Source organism: Protomyctophum bolini, assembly GCF_963924005.1.
Source record: "Protomyctophum bolini genome assembly, chromosome: 13".
In the NCBI taxonomy this organism is placed as follows: domain Eukaryota; kingdom Metazoa; phylum Chordata; class Actinopteri; order Myctophiformes; family Myctophidae; genus Protomyctophum; species Protomyctophum bolini.
Window position 1 is genome coordinate 7,313,929 of NC_137874.1, and position 13,484 is coordinate 7,327,412.

A 13,484-nucleotide genomic window follows, 5' to 3' on the forward strand; every position below is an offset into this window, starting at 1 on the left:
GTAAAGGTGAGTCAAGTTAGTTATTTTGCTCCTTTTCACATATTTTGTACAAAAAGGATAGCTTTAATACAGTTCTATAGTTTGTTCCGTGATAACGCAGATTCTTATGCAACCCAGGATATTTAAGGTTATCATGATGACCAACTGAAATCGCTCCATTACAGTTTTTCAGCAATTGCATAATTTTTTTTTTCTTTCATATTTTAAAAATTCACATCAATCACACCAATCAGTGCAAACATCTAATTTCCCTCAGACAAACGCACACAAGCTAATATAGCACTGACTATCCAGAGTCCATCCTTTTCTGAAACTTGTGAGAGAAATACAAAAGACACTACTGCAGTGCTTTTAACTGTACTGTAACAGAAAACCTGTTATATATATTAGTGGATAAGGGATTGCTATTGTACGGTACTGCAGCCCGTGCTGGCTTTGGTCAGAAACCTGACCTTTGGAATGTCACACTCACAAAACATAATAAATACGCCCGTACACTGTTGATCTGCTCAGTACAAGAGGATAATATATTAAGTAGGCAACTTTTCGGTCACTATACTGACCTTCTTCAGGCATAACACAGCAGTTACTTATTATACTAATTGGTTCCAAAACAGACAATCACTAAGCAGAGCCTGCGATTGCAAAAGAGGTGACAGCTTGTGATAATGATGATCAATATGGTGACAAATATCATTTAAAGACACAAGGACCCCAGAAAACGTCACACATTATGGTTTGCTCTTGCTATAGGGACTGCTGTGGCCGCAATTCCCCATAAATATTATTAAATATTATATAATAACTCAGCAGCAGGAGCAAAGGACAGCTTAACCTTGCTCATTAGCAGAACGAGATAAGTCTAGCGGCAGTTGGCCGAGGAGATGACTGATCAGAGTCTGAGACAATTGAGCAGTACAGATGTATGCTTAATGCTTAATCTACAAATACTTGTCTACTTACTAATGTATCTCATTATTATTGTTGTTGTAATTGCTGCTACTATTGAGGAACCACGATCAAATAATTTTACTCGTGCATGAGATGCAATAACATTCTTGATATATGAGGTACAGAGATGGAGAATAAATGCACGGTGGTTCACATATTAAAATGACCAAAAGATGAATATGGTCTTGACCTATTGAATGTCCAGGCTTGTAATGCACAAAGCACATTATTTTTTTTTTTTAACTAGTTTAACAAATACAACAACGCTTAGAGATAATACATCACTAATGTATTTGAAAATGTCTTTCTCCGTTATAGGCACCATGCCATCGTGTCCTGCACAGGGAATGTCCTCATTCCTGGGAGTATGTCTGGTCTCCTTGCTGCTCCCGTGGCCCTGCGAGGCAGGGAGGATCCTGGTGTTCCCTGTAGATGGGAGCCACTGGATCAACATGAAGGTCATGATTGAGGAACTCCATGCCAGAGGACACCGCATGGACGTCATAAAAGCGTCCACCAGCTGGTACATCAAAGACGATTCGCCTCATTACCACACCATTGTCATCGAACAGGAACAGGATTTTGAGGACTTTTTCCAGGAGTTCCTGGATGTCCATATGAAGGTACACCATTACAGTTTGATACACTGGGAGAAAAGTGGACGAGTAACTTGTTGGTTGGTTGATTGATTGATTGATTTCCTCACTGTCAAGTAATCAAAAGGGTGACAAATAATCACAAATGGTCAAAAACCCATTCATCGCATCATTGTTTCATTCACTCAATGAATTAATTCATGCAAAGATGTATTTTTTCACTTCTTTCTCAGGCACAGCGGGAAAGCGCCTCAGTGCTAACTTTCTTTAAACTCACCAAAGACTTTTTGTCCATGCTCTCCGAGGCCCATTATTTAACCGGTGAAATGGTCATTCAAATGCTTGAGGACAAAGACCTGGTGAAGTACTTTGTGGACGCCCAGTATGACCTGGTACTGACGGACCCCGCCGTCGCGGGTGGAGTCGTGCTGGCCAAGTATCTCAAGCTCCCTCTGGTGCTCAATGCCCGCTGGATCACCAGTGGAGATGGACAGTTTGCCATAGCTCCATCTCCTCTCTCATACGTCCCTGTGCCGGGATCCGGCCTCACGGACAAGATGAGCTTCACGCAGAGAGTCAAGAACATGCTGTTCTACGGCCTCATAGTCTTCCAGCAGAGCGTCCTCGTGGGGCCTCATTACAATGCTATCTGTGACAAATATATCGAAGGCGGATGTGACATCATGACGCTGCTTCAGGAGGCCGACATATGGCTGTTCAGGACAGACTTCGTGTTCGACTTCCCTCGGCCCACCATGCCAAACGTCGTCTACATAGGAGGGTACCAGTGCAAGCCGAGCCAGCCGCTGCCGGCGGAGTTGGAGGAGTTTGTCCAGAGCGCCGGTGAGCACGGCGTGGTCCTCATGACTCTGGGCACCTTGGTCAAGGCTTTACCGAGTGAGATCGCCGATGACATCGCCAGCGTCTTCGCCAAGATGCCACAGAAGGTAACAGTTTGGCCTTTATTAACATTTTGATGCGACATACAGTCAATGTTAATCAGTTAATCAGTAAGCCTTGATTAATGCGATCAAGGTCAATACAATTGGTAAATCACTAGCGTCCGGGATGTGGCTGCCATTTAGATCACATCCGGGTTCTGGAGAACCCTCTCAACAATACACTTTTTTGGGAGTCAGACTCAGCAGGCTACACTTACCTTTTAATTGAAATACATTCAGAAAACTATTGTGCACTTTAAATGTCTTCTCTGATGGTCTTCATTTCATTGTCAGGTAATATGGAGGCACATCGGTGAACGTCCTTCTACTTTGGGCAACAACACCCTGATAGTGGAATGGATGCCCCAGAGGGACCTGCTGGGTCACCCCCAGATCAAGGCCTTCGTCGCTCACGGAGGAACCAACGGAGTCCAAGAGGCCATTTACCACGGAGTGCCCGTTCTCGGCATACCCCTGTTCTTTGACCAGCATGACAACCTGCTGCGTCTGCAGGAGAGAGGAGCTGCAAGGATCATAGAGCTCGCCAACGTCAACGGGCACACGTTTGAAGCGGGTCTAAAGGAGGTGCTCCACCAAGACTCCTACAGGGAGAACATGCAGAGACTCTCCCGTCTGCACAGGGATCAACCCATCACACCCATGGACCACGCCATCTTCTGGGTGGAGTTTGTGATGCGTCACAAAGGGGCAGCTCACCTGCGTACTGAGGCCTACAGGATGCCGCGGTACGCATACTACTCTGTGGATGTGTTCCTGTTCCTGCTGACCGCTGTAGGTCTCCTCGCGTTCACTACTGGGATCATGTTCAGGTTCCTGTGCTGCAGAGGAAGGAGGAAGATCAAGGATAAGCAACAATGATCTAAGAATAGACATTGTCCACAAATGCAATACAGTTAACTCCAAATGTATTTGAACAGTTACATACAGAAACTGCATGTGGATTATTATTATTATTATGATTATAGAACGTGAACAAAGTGTTCTCTAGTTTGGCATCAGAGTTATCCTGGCAGCACCGACGGCGAGCTTCAGCACCTGGAAGCAGCACTGCAACAGTGTGGAACTCTGTGGGCCTTGCATTGGATATCGTAGAGATCTCTGTTGGCCTTTGTGGGTTTCGTATTGGTTTTCCTTTCTGGACTTTGGAGTCACATGCCAGTTTAAGCTCCTCCGGCTGTTTATAGTATATCGTTAAGTTTAGATCAGGGGTTTTAAAACCGATTGTGAAGCAGGGACCACCACCCTCGTTTTTGGTAAAACTTGCTGTGCATTCTATGTCTATGCAATGTCTATGTGTACTGTTACTCAATGGCCCATGAGACGAGACTACCCTTGGTTCATGGCATACGGTAATCCGGCCTGTATACTGGTCCATGGGAAAATGTGTAAGGTACTAAGGTGCGGGAGAAAATTCTTGACAAATAATGACTCTTGATTTAATTTGTTGCACAATTCGTGCAACAAATTATATCAAGCACAGGCATTATTTAACTGAAATGTGCAAGTGGTCCAGAGCAAAAAAACAAGAAAAAGGTTGAGAACCACTGATCTATTCCCACCGGTTACCCTAGAATTCTGTTCTCTTACTTTATCCAACCTTCCATTTAACTCATGTATGTGAGTGAGCAGACCGTATGCGGTTATAGGGGCACATTTCCTATAGTGATGACTCAACCAGACAATCCAGTAGAGTAGCCGGCTACCCCTTGAGATTCTAACTCCTTTTTCTGTGGTATTTCTAGACCTCTCACTGCAGTAGCTGACGACATTGACTGGTCATCACCAGGTAATTTAGTGCACTTTAGTGCATTAATCATTTATAAAGAAGGAGCAGGTTGAGTGTGCAGCTTGACTCACAACAGCCAATGTGGCTATTGTCAAAAGCTGTAGCAGCAGCCTATATTGCTGAGTCTGACTTCCAATAAAAAGTTCATTGACTTATATTATATATACTTGCGCATTTTTATAGGGCTTTTCCAAGTGCTCAAATAAGCGCTTTACAATGGTTCATTCATTCATACATTGGGAGGTGAAGCGGCGAACAGTCGACGCCAGCGTCCTCGGTCACTTCCCACATTCACACACCAATGGTGGCAAGCTAGCACCAATGGTGGCCCTATATTGGCTCATTGGAGGCAATATAGGGTTCAGTGTCTTGCCCAAAGACACTCCGACCCACGGATCATTGGAGGACCTGCTCTACCTACTGAGCCACAGCCACTTCATTTGGAGCATTTCTATGCTGATTACAGAGGTCTCAGCTTCCACTGTTCAAAAATGTCAAAATGCAGTCCAAGCACGTATTTTATATCAGATTCATCACACTAAATATATCACACCCAAAATGTGAAGTCTTTTAAAAGCAGGGACGTGTGTGCATGCATCAGTTGTTGAGGGGGTGACGTGGCTGTTGTATTTTATGAATGTTTTACTTTGTATGTGTGCAGGTGTTATACTGTGGTTGATATGTACGTGTAGCTGTAGAACAGTCTAGATGAGTGTGAAAGAATTGGTATATGCAAACTGCAGAGCACACACTTCTTGTTTTTGTAGAGGTGAATGTTTATTCCCAGTGCATGCTCGCCAGTTCACTTGCAGCAACCACAACAAAAGCTATTGTACAAGGTAAATAACTAATATCATCTACTGTATGTATGCTGAAGTCCAAATTCTACTTGTAAATCAAACAAACACAGGGGCACGTGTTAAGGCAGTACAACAACCTCATGGCTCTCTCCAGCTGTAGCCTATAGTGCAAAGCCCAACCGCTGTGGGCATAAGCATGACCCCTTTTTTGGCAAAGATATTTAGTGTAGAGGTGGAAACCGGAGCGGGCCTATAGCAGAGCCTTCAGGGACTCTGACTGGTCAATAGGGATCTCGTCCATCCATGTGCAGTCCTATAATGGCACCCTGTGAGATTCCTTTCCACTCTCATTTCAAAATGTGTAAGTGCCAATTCGAGACATGACCAGTACATGATCAATGCACTATACAAAGTGTGTATGTATTTGTCCATGAAGCATCATTACAAACATCAGGTTGCCATAATGGATGTCTACGACGCCCTCCCAGTTCAGCTATACTGTATGTTGCAGATTAGCATTCAACCGCCGGGAACTAATTTACAGACACCTGCTGTTTCCCAGGTAATGTGCAAGCGAGCAATGATGATTTCCATGATGATTTTCAAATACTGCAGGGGGAACAGGTGTGGGGGAAAATGTCTTATAAGTTTAAGATGTTTATGATCTCTCGCAAATTCTGAATCGTTGGATCTTTCTTTCCATTGAATTTCCTGTTTACTTTTCTTTCCTATATATCGAAGAATCTAACAGCCCTTGTGAGTCAGATCCCGAGTTCTTATGATGTAACCCAGAGAAGAAAAGACTCCCACGACAAAGCGCCTAGAGAGTAACTAAATGCACAGGTGACAGTGGGGACTGCGCGTTAGTCCGTCATCGTCTGTGGCCGGTTAAGACCTCCGCGTGTAGTTTGTGAATCATTGATGTTTTTGTGCCTTGTGTAAGCTCGTGATATTTCTGATAAGAGACCTGCATTTCAGGTCACGTTCAGATGGTCACTGGAATTTGAACTCGAATGTAGGAATGTATACTATACAAGTACACATGCAGTAGTGACCACCTGAAGACTAACAGGACGTTCAAGGTAAGGCGAGTTCACTCTCAATGCATTGTAATATTCTTTGATCGTTACATTTTACATACATCATGGTCAGGGCCGGTCCTGAGCAATCTGGCGCCCTGAGCAGGATTTTTCGCGGGTGATCAGGGTCCTCCATTTTCAATTATTTAACACTGTTCTGGTTTGTTCAGTGATAAGGCAGAATCTTATGCAATCCAGGACAAGGTTATTGGTTAATTATGTCCAACTGAAATCACTCCGTTTACAGTGTTACTCAGTTGCATAGACACAATTCCTCGACCAACTCACCATTTTCTCAAATCGTTTTTCATAATGCATGATTTTCATAATATTTCATATTTAGTTATTCATATTTCATAATAACTCCCGAGTCCCAAGTCCTATTTTTGCACTCAGAAACACACACTCAAGCTGGAAGATAGCAATGACTACGCAGATATCTCTTCACACCTGTTCTCATTAGCAGATATAATTCTAACGACAGTTGACAGAGGACTTGCTGATAAGGGTCTGAGGAATAGCCTACTATTTTCTTTACCATCAACTTAAACTGTATTCTTAGAGCTGATGAGGCCGATTCTAAAAATACCTTCTTAAGTATACTGATAAATAAATAAATATTTAGCTATGATCTCTTTGTTATTTCTGCTACAATGTTCACAACCAAAGTATTTTACTCTTGTGTAGTGTATGACGTGCAATAATAAATATCTTGAATCTTAAATAAACAGATAGCTCAGCGTTTGTTTAACCCGACATGGGGAGATGGGGTATATAAGTGCATTATTCACATGACAGGACCAATGTTATGCTTTTGATCTATGATATAAAAGGATGTAAGGGTGCTCCTGCTATCAAATAGACTTTGGATGGAGCAGTTTTGTTGTTACTTTGTGTGAGTGCAGTTGCTTTGCTCTGTGGACTGGTGATGTATATTTTGATAGCTTATGCCTCTCAACATATCTCATAATTGTACACATAACACTTCGGCCTATAGGAGGTCACACGCAGGGAAGCCTGAGTGAAGAGGTCATTTAGGATAGTCACTAAGATAGCCTAGGGGCACTTTAAGATAAAGCTTGCAATAGCTGTGAGATCCTGCCATATTAGCATATAGTGGACAGGATGAGGTTTAATCACTGAAGAATGCTCTGAAAATAAGACCACCTGTGGTAACTTGTTGACAGAGTCTTAAGGGTCAACTGACACACACACACACACACACACACACACACACACACAGGGACAAGGTGACACCCACAGATTAGGGATGTATAAAATGGAACAGAGAATCAGTTAGAACTGTGAGTGAGGGACAGCAGAGAGAGACAAGGGGAACCTAGGCGCTCTTCCTGGGACGAAGGCCTCAATATGCTGTAACCATGGAACGAATGCTTGTAACCTGTAACTGATGGCTGATCAATAAATGGAGAGAAGGAAATATGCCTGCTTGGACCTCCTATTCATTTCAACAGCAACTTCGACAAAGGAATTAAATAAATTAATCCACAGAGCCCTGTAAGAAAAGACACATCACCGGCATGCATTTATCATGAAGATTAAAAAACGAATTGAGCCCTCATGCCCCTCGCAAAAATGTGGGCAAAAGAAACCACACCCGTGTGAAGTGAGGGGCGCTAATATATTAATTGAATGCCAGGCGTGTAATTTACGGGCGTCTTTCAGGCTAGACTGCCTATGTTTAAAGTTTGAACCTTTGAACAGCCATTGCATAATTATGTGGACGAGCAAATCAGCTATTTTTGTCATACACAAAGATAACATTCCCATTGACAATAAATGGAGAATTTAAGTCATGACACGGGTGTGATGATTTCTTTCTCCGTTTAGGCACCATGCCATCGTGTCCTGCACGGGGAAGGTCCTCATTCCTGGGAGTATGTCTGGTCTCCTTGCTGCTCCCATGGCCCTGCGAGGCAGGGAGGATCCTGGTGTTCCCTGTGGATGGGAGCCACTGGATCAACATGAAGGTCATGATTGAGGAACTCCATGCCAGAGGACACCGCATGGACGTCATAAGATCGTCCAACAGCTGGTACATCAAAGACGATTCGCCTCATTACAACACCATTGTCATCGACGAGGAACCTGTCTTTGAGGACCTTCTCGGGGAGTTCTTGGAAAGGCACATTAAGGTACTGACTTGACTGACTGACTGACTGACTGGCTGACTGATTGATTGACTGATTGATTTAATCCATGATTTCATTACTCTGTCAGTCAGTCAAATAGAAACCCATTCATTCATCCACCCACTTACTCAATTGCTCATTAATAAGTGAACCAATCCAATCATGTACACTGTATATATTTTGTTTATTTCTCAGCTACAGCGGGAAAGCACCTCAGCGCTCACGTTCTTAAAACTCACCATGGACTTGTTCTCCTTGATCTCCGACGTCCATCAAATGTCCTGTGAATTGGTCACTCGAATGCTTGAGGACAAACGCCTGGTCAAGAGCTTGCTGGACGCCCAGTATGACCTGGTACTGACGGACCCTGCCATCACAGGTGGAGTCGTTCTGGCCAAGTATCTCAAGCTCCCACTGGTGCTCAATGTCCGCTGGATCACCAGTGGAGATGGACAGTTTGCCATAGCTCCATCTCCTCTCTCATACATCCCTGTAATGGGATCCGGCCTCACGGACAAGATGAGCTTCACGCAGAGGGTCAAGAACATGCTGTTCTACAGCCTCATAGTCTTCCAGCAAAAGGTAATCGTGGGGCCTCATTACGATGCTATCTGTGACAAATACATAGAGGGCGGATGTGACATCATGACGCTGCTTCAGGAGGCCGACATATGGCTGTTCAGGACAGACTTCGTGTTCGACTTCCCTCGGCCCACCATGCCAAACGTTGTCTACATAGGAGGGTACCAGTGCAGGCCGAGCCAGCCGCTGCCGGCGGAGTTGGAGGAGTTTGTCCAGAGCGCCGGTGAGCACGGCGTGGTCCTCATGACTCTGGGTACATTGGTCAAGGCTTTACCGAGTGAGATCGCCGATGAAATCGCCAGCATCTTCGCCAAGATGCCACAGAAGGTAACAGTCGTTTTAGGCCTGTTAATTAAATGAACCTTGAGGAATCAAGCTCCATCAGTCGGTAATAATTGAAAACATTGCAGTGCAGTACCTGTTCAGGACATTGCTGCTTCTGCAGAACTGCACATGCAATCCACTTCACAATTAGCACATCACTTCTTTTGGTCCTCAGTAATACAGTCGCCAAGTAGGCTTATTACTGTCTGTCCTTCCACAAGCAGACTTTAGTTTACCAATTGGAAATAATTCAAGCTGTTTAAATTATATATAATAAATTTAATTTATATATATATATATAAATATATTTTAATATAAAAAAGTTAAAACATTTTTATTCTTCATTTCATTGTCAGGTAATATGGAGGCACATCGGTGAACGTCCTTCTACTTTGGGCAACAACACCCTGATAGTGGAATGGATGCCCCAGAGGGACCTGCTGGGTCACCCCCAGATCAAGGCCTTCGTCGCTCACGGAGGAACCAACGGAGTCCAAGAGGCCATTTACCACGGAGTGCCCGTTCTCGGCATACCCCTGTTCTTTGACCAGCATGACAACCTGCTGCGTCTGCAGGAGAGAGGAGCTGCAAGGATCATAGAGCTCGCCAACGTCAACGGGCGCACGTTTGAGCAGGGTCTAAAGGAGGTGCTCCACCAAGACTCCTACAGGGAGAACATGCAGAGACTCTCCCGTCTGCACAGGGATCAACCCATCACACCTATGGACCACGCCATCTTCTGGGTGGAGTTTGTGATGCGTCACAAAGGGGCAGCTCACCTGCGTACTGAGGCCTACAGGATGCCGTGGTACGCATACTACTCTGTGGATGTGTTCCTGTTCCTGCTGACCGCTGTAGGTCTCCTCATGTTCACTACTGGGATCATGTTCAGGTTCCTGTGCTGCAGAGGAAGGAGGAAGATCAAGGATAAGCAACAATGACCCAATAGAAAGTTGACTTTGTCCACACACCAAGACATGAAGTTGATTGGTCGGACGGTGTCCAAGTTATGCTAGCGACAGACAGATCGATACGCAGACAGGTTTACTAGGACAATCAATCTGCAATAAAGATACCATGACCATCACAGCCGTATACTGCAACATAATGCATCAGACAAACTAACCTGGTATATAGCACAGTATGTGATGCCACTTATGCAATGATACGTCTCTTTCACGTTGTAAATTCCATGATTTCCTTAAAGGTATAATGACATTATTTTTTAACATTGTAACGTCTTTGCCATGGTTCTTCAAAAGTGTATTACGTTTTTTAACAGAAAAAACGACTCCAGTATGCCATGCCAGGCTTTTTTTTTTGTTCTAAGCTTCTTCAGATGCAATGGAAAAACGCCTTATTTTAGCCAGCAGATGGCACTTTGCCTGTTAATCAATGCCCCTGCTCCCCTCTGGCCTTCCATTATAGATGGAACAATTACAAAAATCACACTCGTGTGAAATGAGGGGTGCTCTTGTCGTAACATCATAAAAAAATGAATATACTTCATGAATAAATGTGTCAACATATGTTATTATCTTTTAACTATGATACAACGTTTAAGGTTATAAGTTATAAGTGTCATGGTCGCCCCAATGCATTTCCAATGGAAGTCACATGGTTTGATACAACATGTTTGCCTACAAGCTGATGTATGTATGTTGTATGTGTTTCGACTGCCCCCCTCCCTCTCATACAACACGTTTGTCTCTTCAAACCGCACGTGACTCCCATTGGAAATGAATTGCGAGCTTGCAACAGTCAACAATTCTCATGCATCAGCTATACAACATTCTGTTGTGACAGTGTGAGTGAAGCCTGACTCATCTTTTCACCATGATCGTGTAAGATGATAACTGAAATTGTGTGTGTGTGTGTGTGTGTGTGTGTGTGTGTGTATATATATGCCCCAAGCTGAATTAAAACAGTTGCACTGTGTTTAGAAAGAAACGCCAATTTGCTCGTCCACATACAACGTAAATTATCCATTCTTTGTCAATGGCATTTAATGTTTGTGTTGCCACAAAAAGCTGATTTGGTCAGACACACGACATAAATTCTCCTTTCATTGTCGATGGCAAATGTGACACGGGTTAAAAGATGTATATATAGGAGGGGCTAGCGCTCCTCAAAAAGCAACATGCTTGTCAGGGAGCTGTCAATCATGTCCAGGCCACACACAACGATGAGAAGATGTATTCAGTCACAGTAAATGAAAACACTTGTGAGAGTGTTCACATGCACAAGTGAACCAGGGGGGGGGGGTGTTGAATGGAAGGAGTCGGACGGAGGATCAAGCTAGATCCTCCCGGTGGGGGCTCCTCAATGGCAGGTGATCCGGTATAGGGTATAATATCACTGGCTACACATTTGTGGGGAGGCTTTTGCATTTAAAGGACTAAATTGTGAGAAAAATAAAAGAGTATAAAAAAATAAGAACCTCAATCACAGACTAAACAGTTGCCTGCTGCTTCCGAGAGGGCTATAACAGGATCATGTTTTCCATGTGACCGTTTGAATGCTGGTGAAACAGATGAGGGGAAAACATTGTATTAATTTAAAATGTTTATATAGACCTACAACCATTTAGATCAAACAAATTCTGAATTGTTGGGTCATTGTTGTTGTTCCATTGAATTTCCTGTTTACCTCAGCTGTGGCATTGTCACACGAACTTTCCTCATGTCCAGCACATTCTGCAGAACCTAATACCCCTTAGTAATCTGGTGAAACAGGCTGCATGGTCTTATGATGCAATTCGGCTTACAAAACACAGGAATGCTATAGATAAGTTGACAAAACATGTAGTAAAGAGTTGTGAAAGAGCATACGTACATTGGTGAATCATTCATGTTTTTCAGACAGCGCTGGCTTTAAATGGCATCTGCCTTGTGTAACCTTGTGATACTGATAAGAGACCCATTCACATTAATGATCACGTTCAGACTTTTGGACTCGAATGGATTATAGTGACCACCTGAAAACTATAGCAGGACATTTCCAGCAAAGGTGAGTTTTCACTCAATGCATTATTATATATTTTTTGAATATTTGAGGATATGGTTCTAGTATATTTACTATTTATTGACTCTTAAAGCTGCAATCCAGGACAAAGTCATTATGGCCAACCGAAATGGCTCCGGTAGCGCGGTAGGCTACGGTTTTACTCTCAGCTGCTTAGACACAATTCCTGGAACTATACTCGCCATTTTCTAAATTCTTGCTTGCCTTACACCCAATGGTAATTGGAGGATGCACTGGTAGTTTAAATGACACAGAGACTGGTTAACGGAAAGAGAGAGTTTCTTCCATTTAAAGGACTCTTTATCCCATTTTCAACCTCTTTATTATAGTCCGTCCTCAGTCACTCGGTACCATTTCTGTCCATTTGCTGTGTCTCAGAGTTGGGCTGTTGACAGCTAATTAAGACACCTGCCTACCAGTGGGGTTTGGTCATTTCAAACATGTATTTAAAATTGTATGCATTGCAAGAACAATGGCTTCTATATCAGCATGCCAACCCTCCAGAAAGGCTCTATAGTTTCTATTAACTTGGGAATTGGAATCCCTGTCAGTGATGTTATTGGTATAGGCAGGTTCATGAAGATAAAGTTGAAAATGGATGAAGTACTCCTTTAATCGAGGATTGTGTGGAGAGAGTATGGGAGTGGAAATGACGAAACAAAAACACAGTATGACGTATATTCTTTTTGCTTCACTGCATCATTGCCACACAAGAAATTGAGACCAGCTCAACATTCATTTTTAGTGCACCAAGCACATCATGCAGCGACAAGAGTTAGGCAACACTATACATCTATATATACATCTTCATGTGGCTGGCTTCCGATGAAAATGACTTGTGGCCTGTTGCTTTGTCACCGCCAGCTGTAGTACTAGTGCTGTGCTGCTGTGTGGAAGCAGCACCACTAATATGTGCTCATTAGCAGCACAAGGAGCAATAATTATAGCCAGCTAACAATCAGACTTGGATCAAATTGAGGGGTCATAAGGTAAAGGAATACACAGATAGTGTCCGATGATTAATACACAACTTGGAGAGATTGAGAATAAGTACACTACACAATGCATATATATGAGGGGATCAAGACACAGATGTCGTGATCTTAATATACCATGTTATCTACGATTGTCAGGGTGAGTGGTCAACACAGGAACCAAAATGCAGGGAGGTCAACTGAGGCAGAGCGTACAATCCCCCCCCCCCCCCCCCCCCACACTTACAAGTCT

The 13,484-nt window shown here is 43.5% G+C and overlaps 1 protein-coding gene across 1 annotated transcript; it reads left to right on the forward strand.

The window, feature by feature from the left end:
• Positions 1 to 1,274: 1,274 nt before the first annotated feature.
• LOC308327495 (uncharacterized protein) lies at positions 1,275 to 10,174 on the forward strand (the record flags this gene model as incomplete). The annotated part of the gene is made up of 7 exons (XM_080781016.1): positions 1,275 to 1,574; positions 1,781 to 2,494; positions 2,783 to 3,357; positions 4,252 to 4,295; positions 8,026 to 8,330; positions 8,523 to 9,236; positions 9,590 to 10,174. 7 exons carry the CDS (start codon positions 1,275 to 1,277, stop codon positions 10,172 to 10,174), a joined length of 3,237 nt encoding a protein of 1,078 aa, XP_080637142.1.
• Positions 10,175 to 13,484: the final 3,310 nt, after the last annotated feature.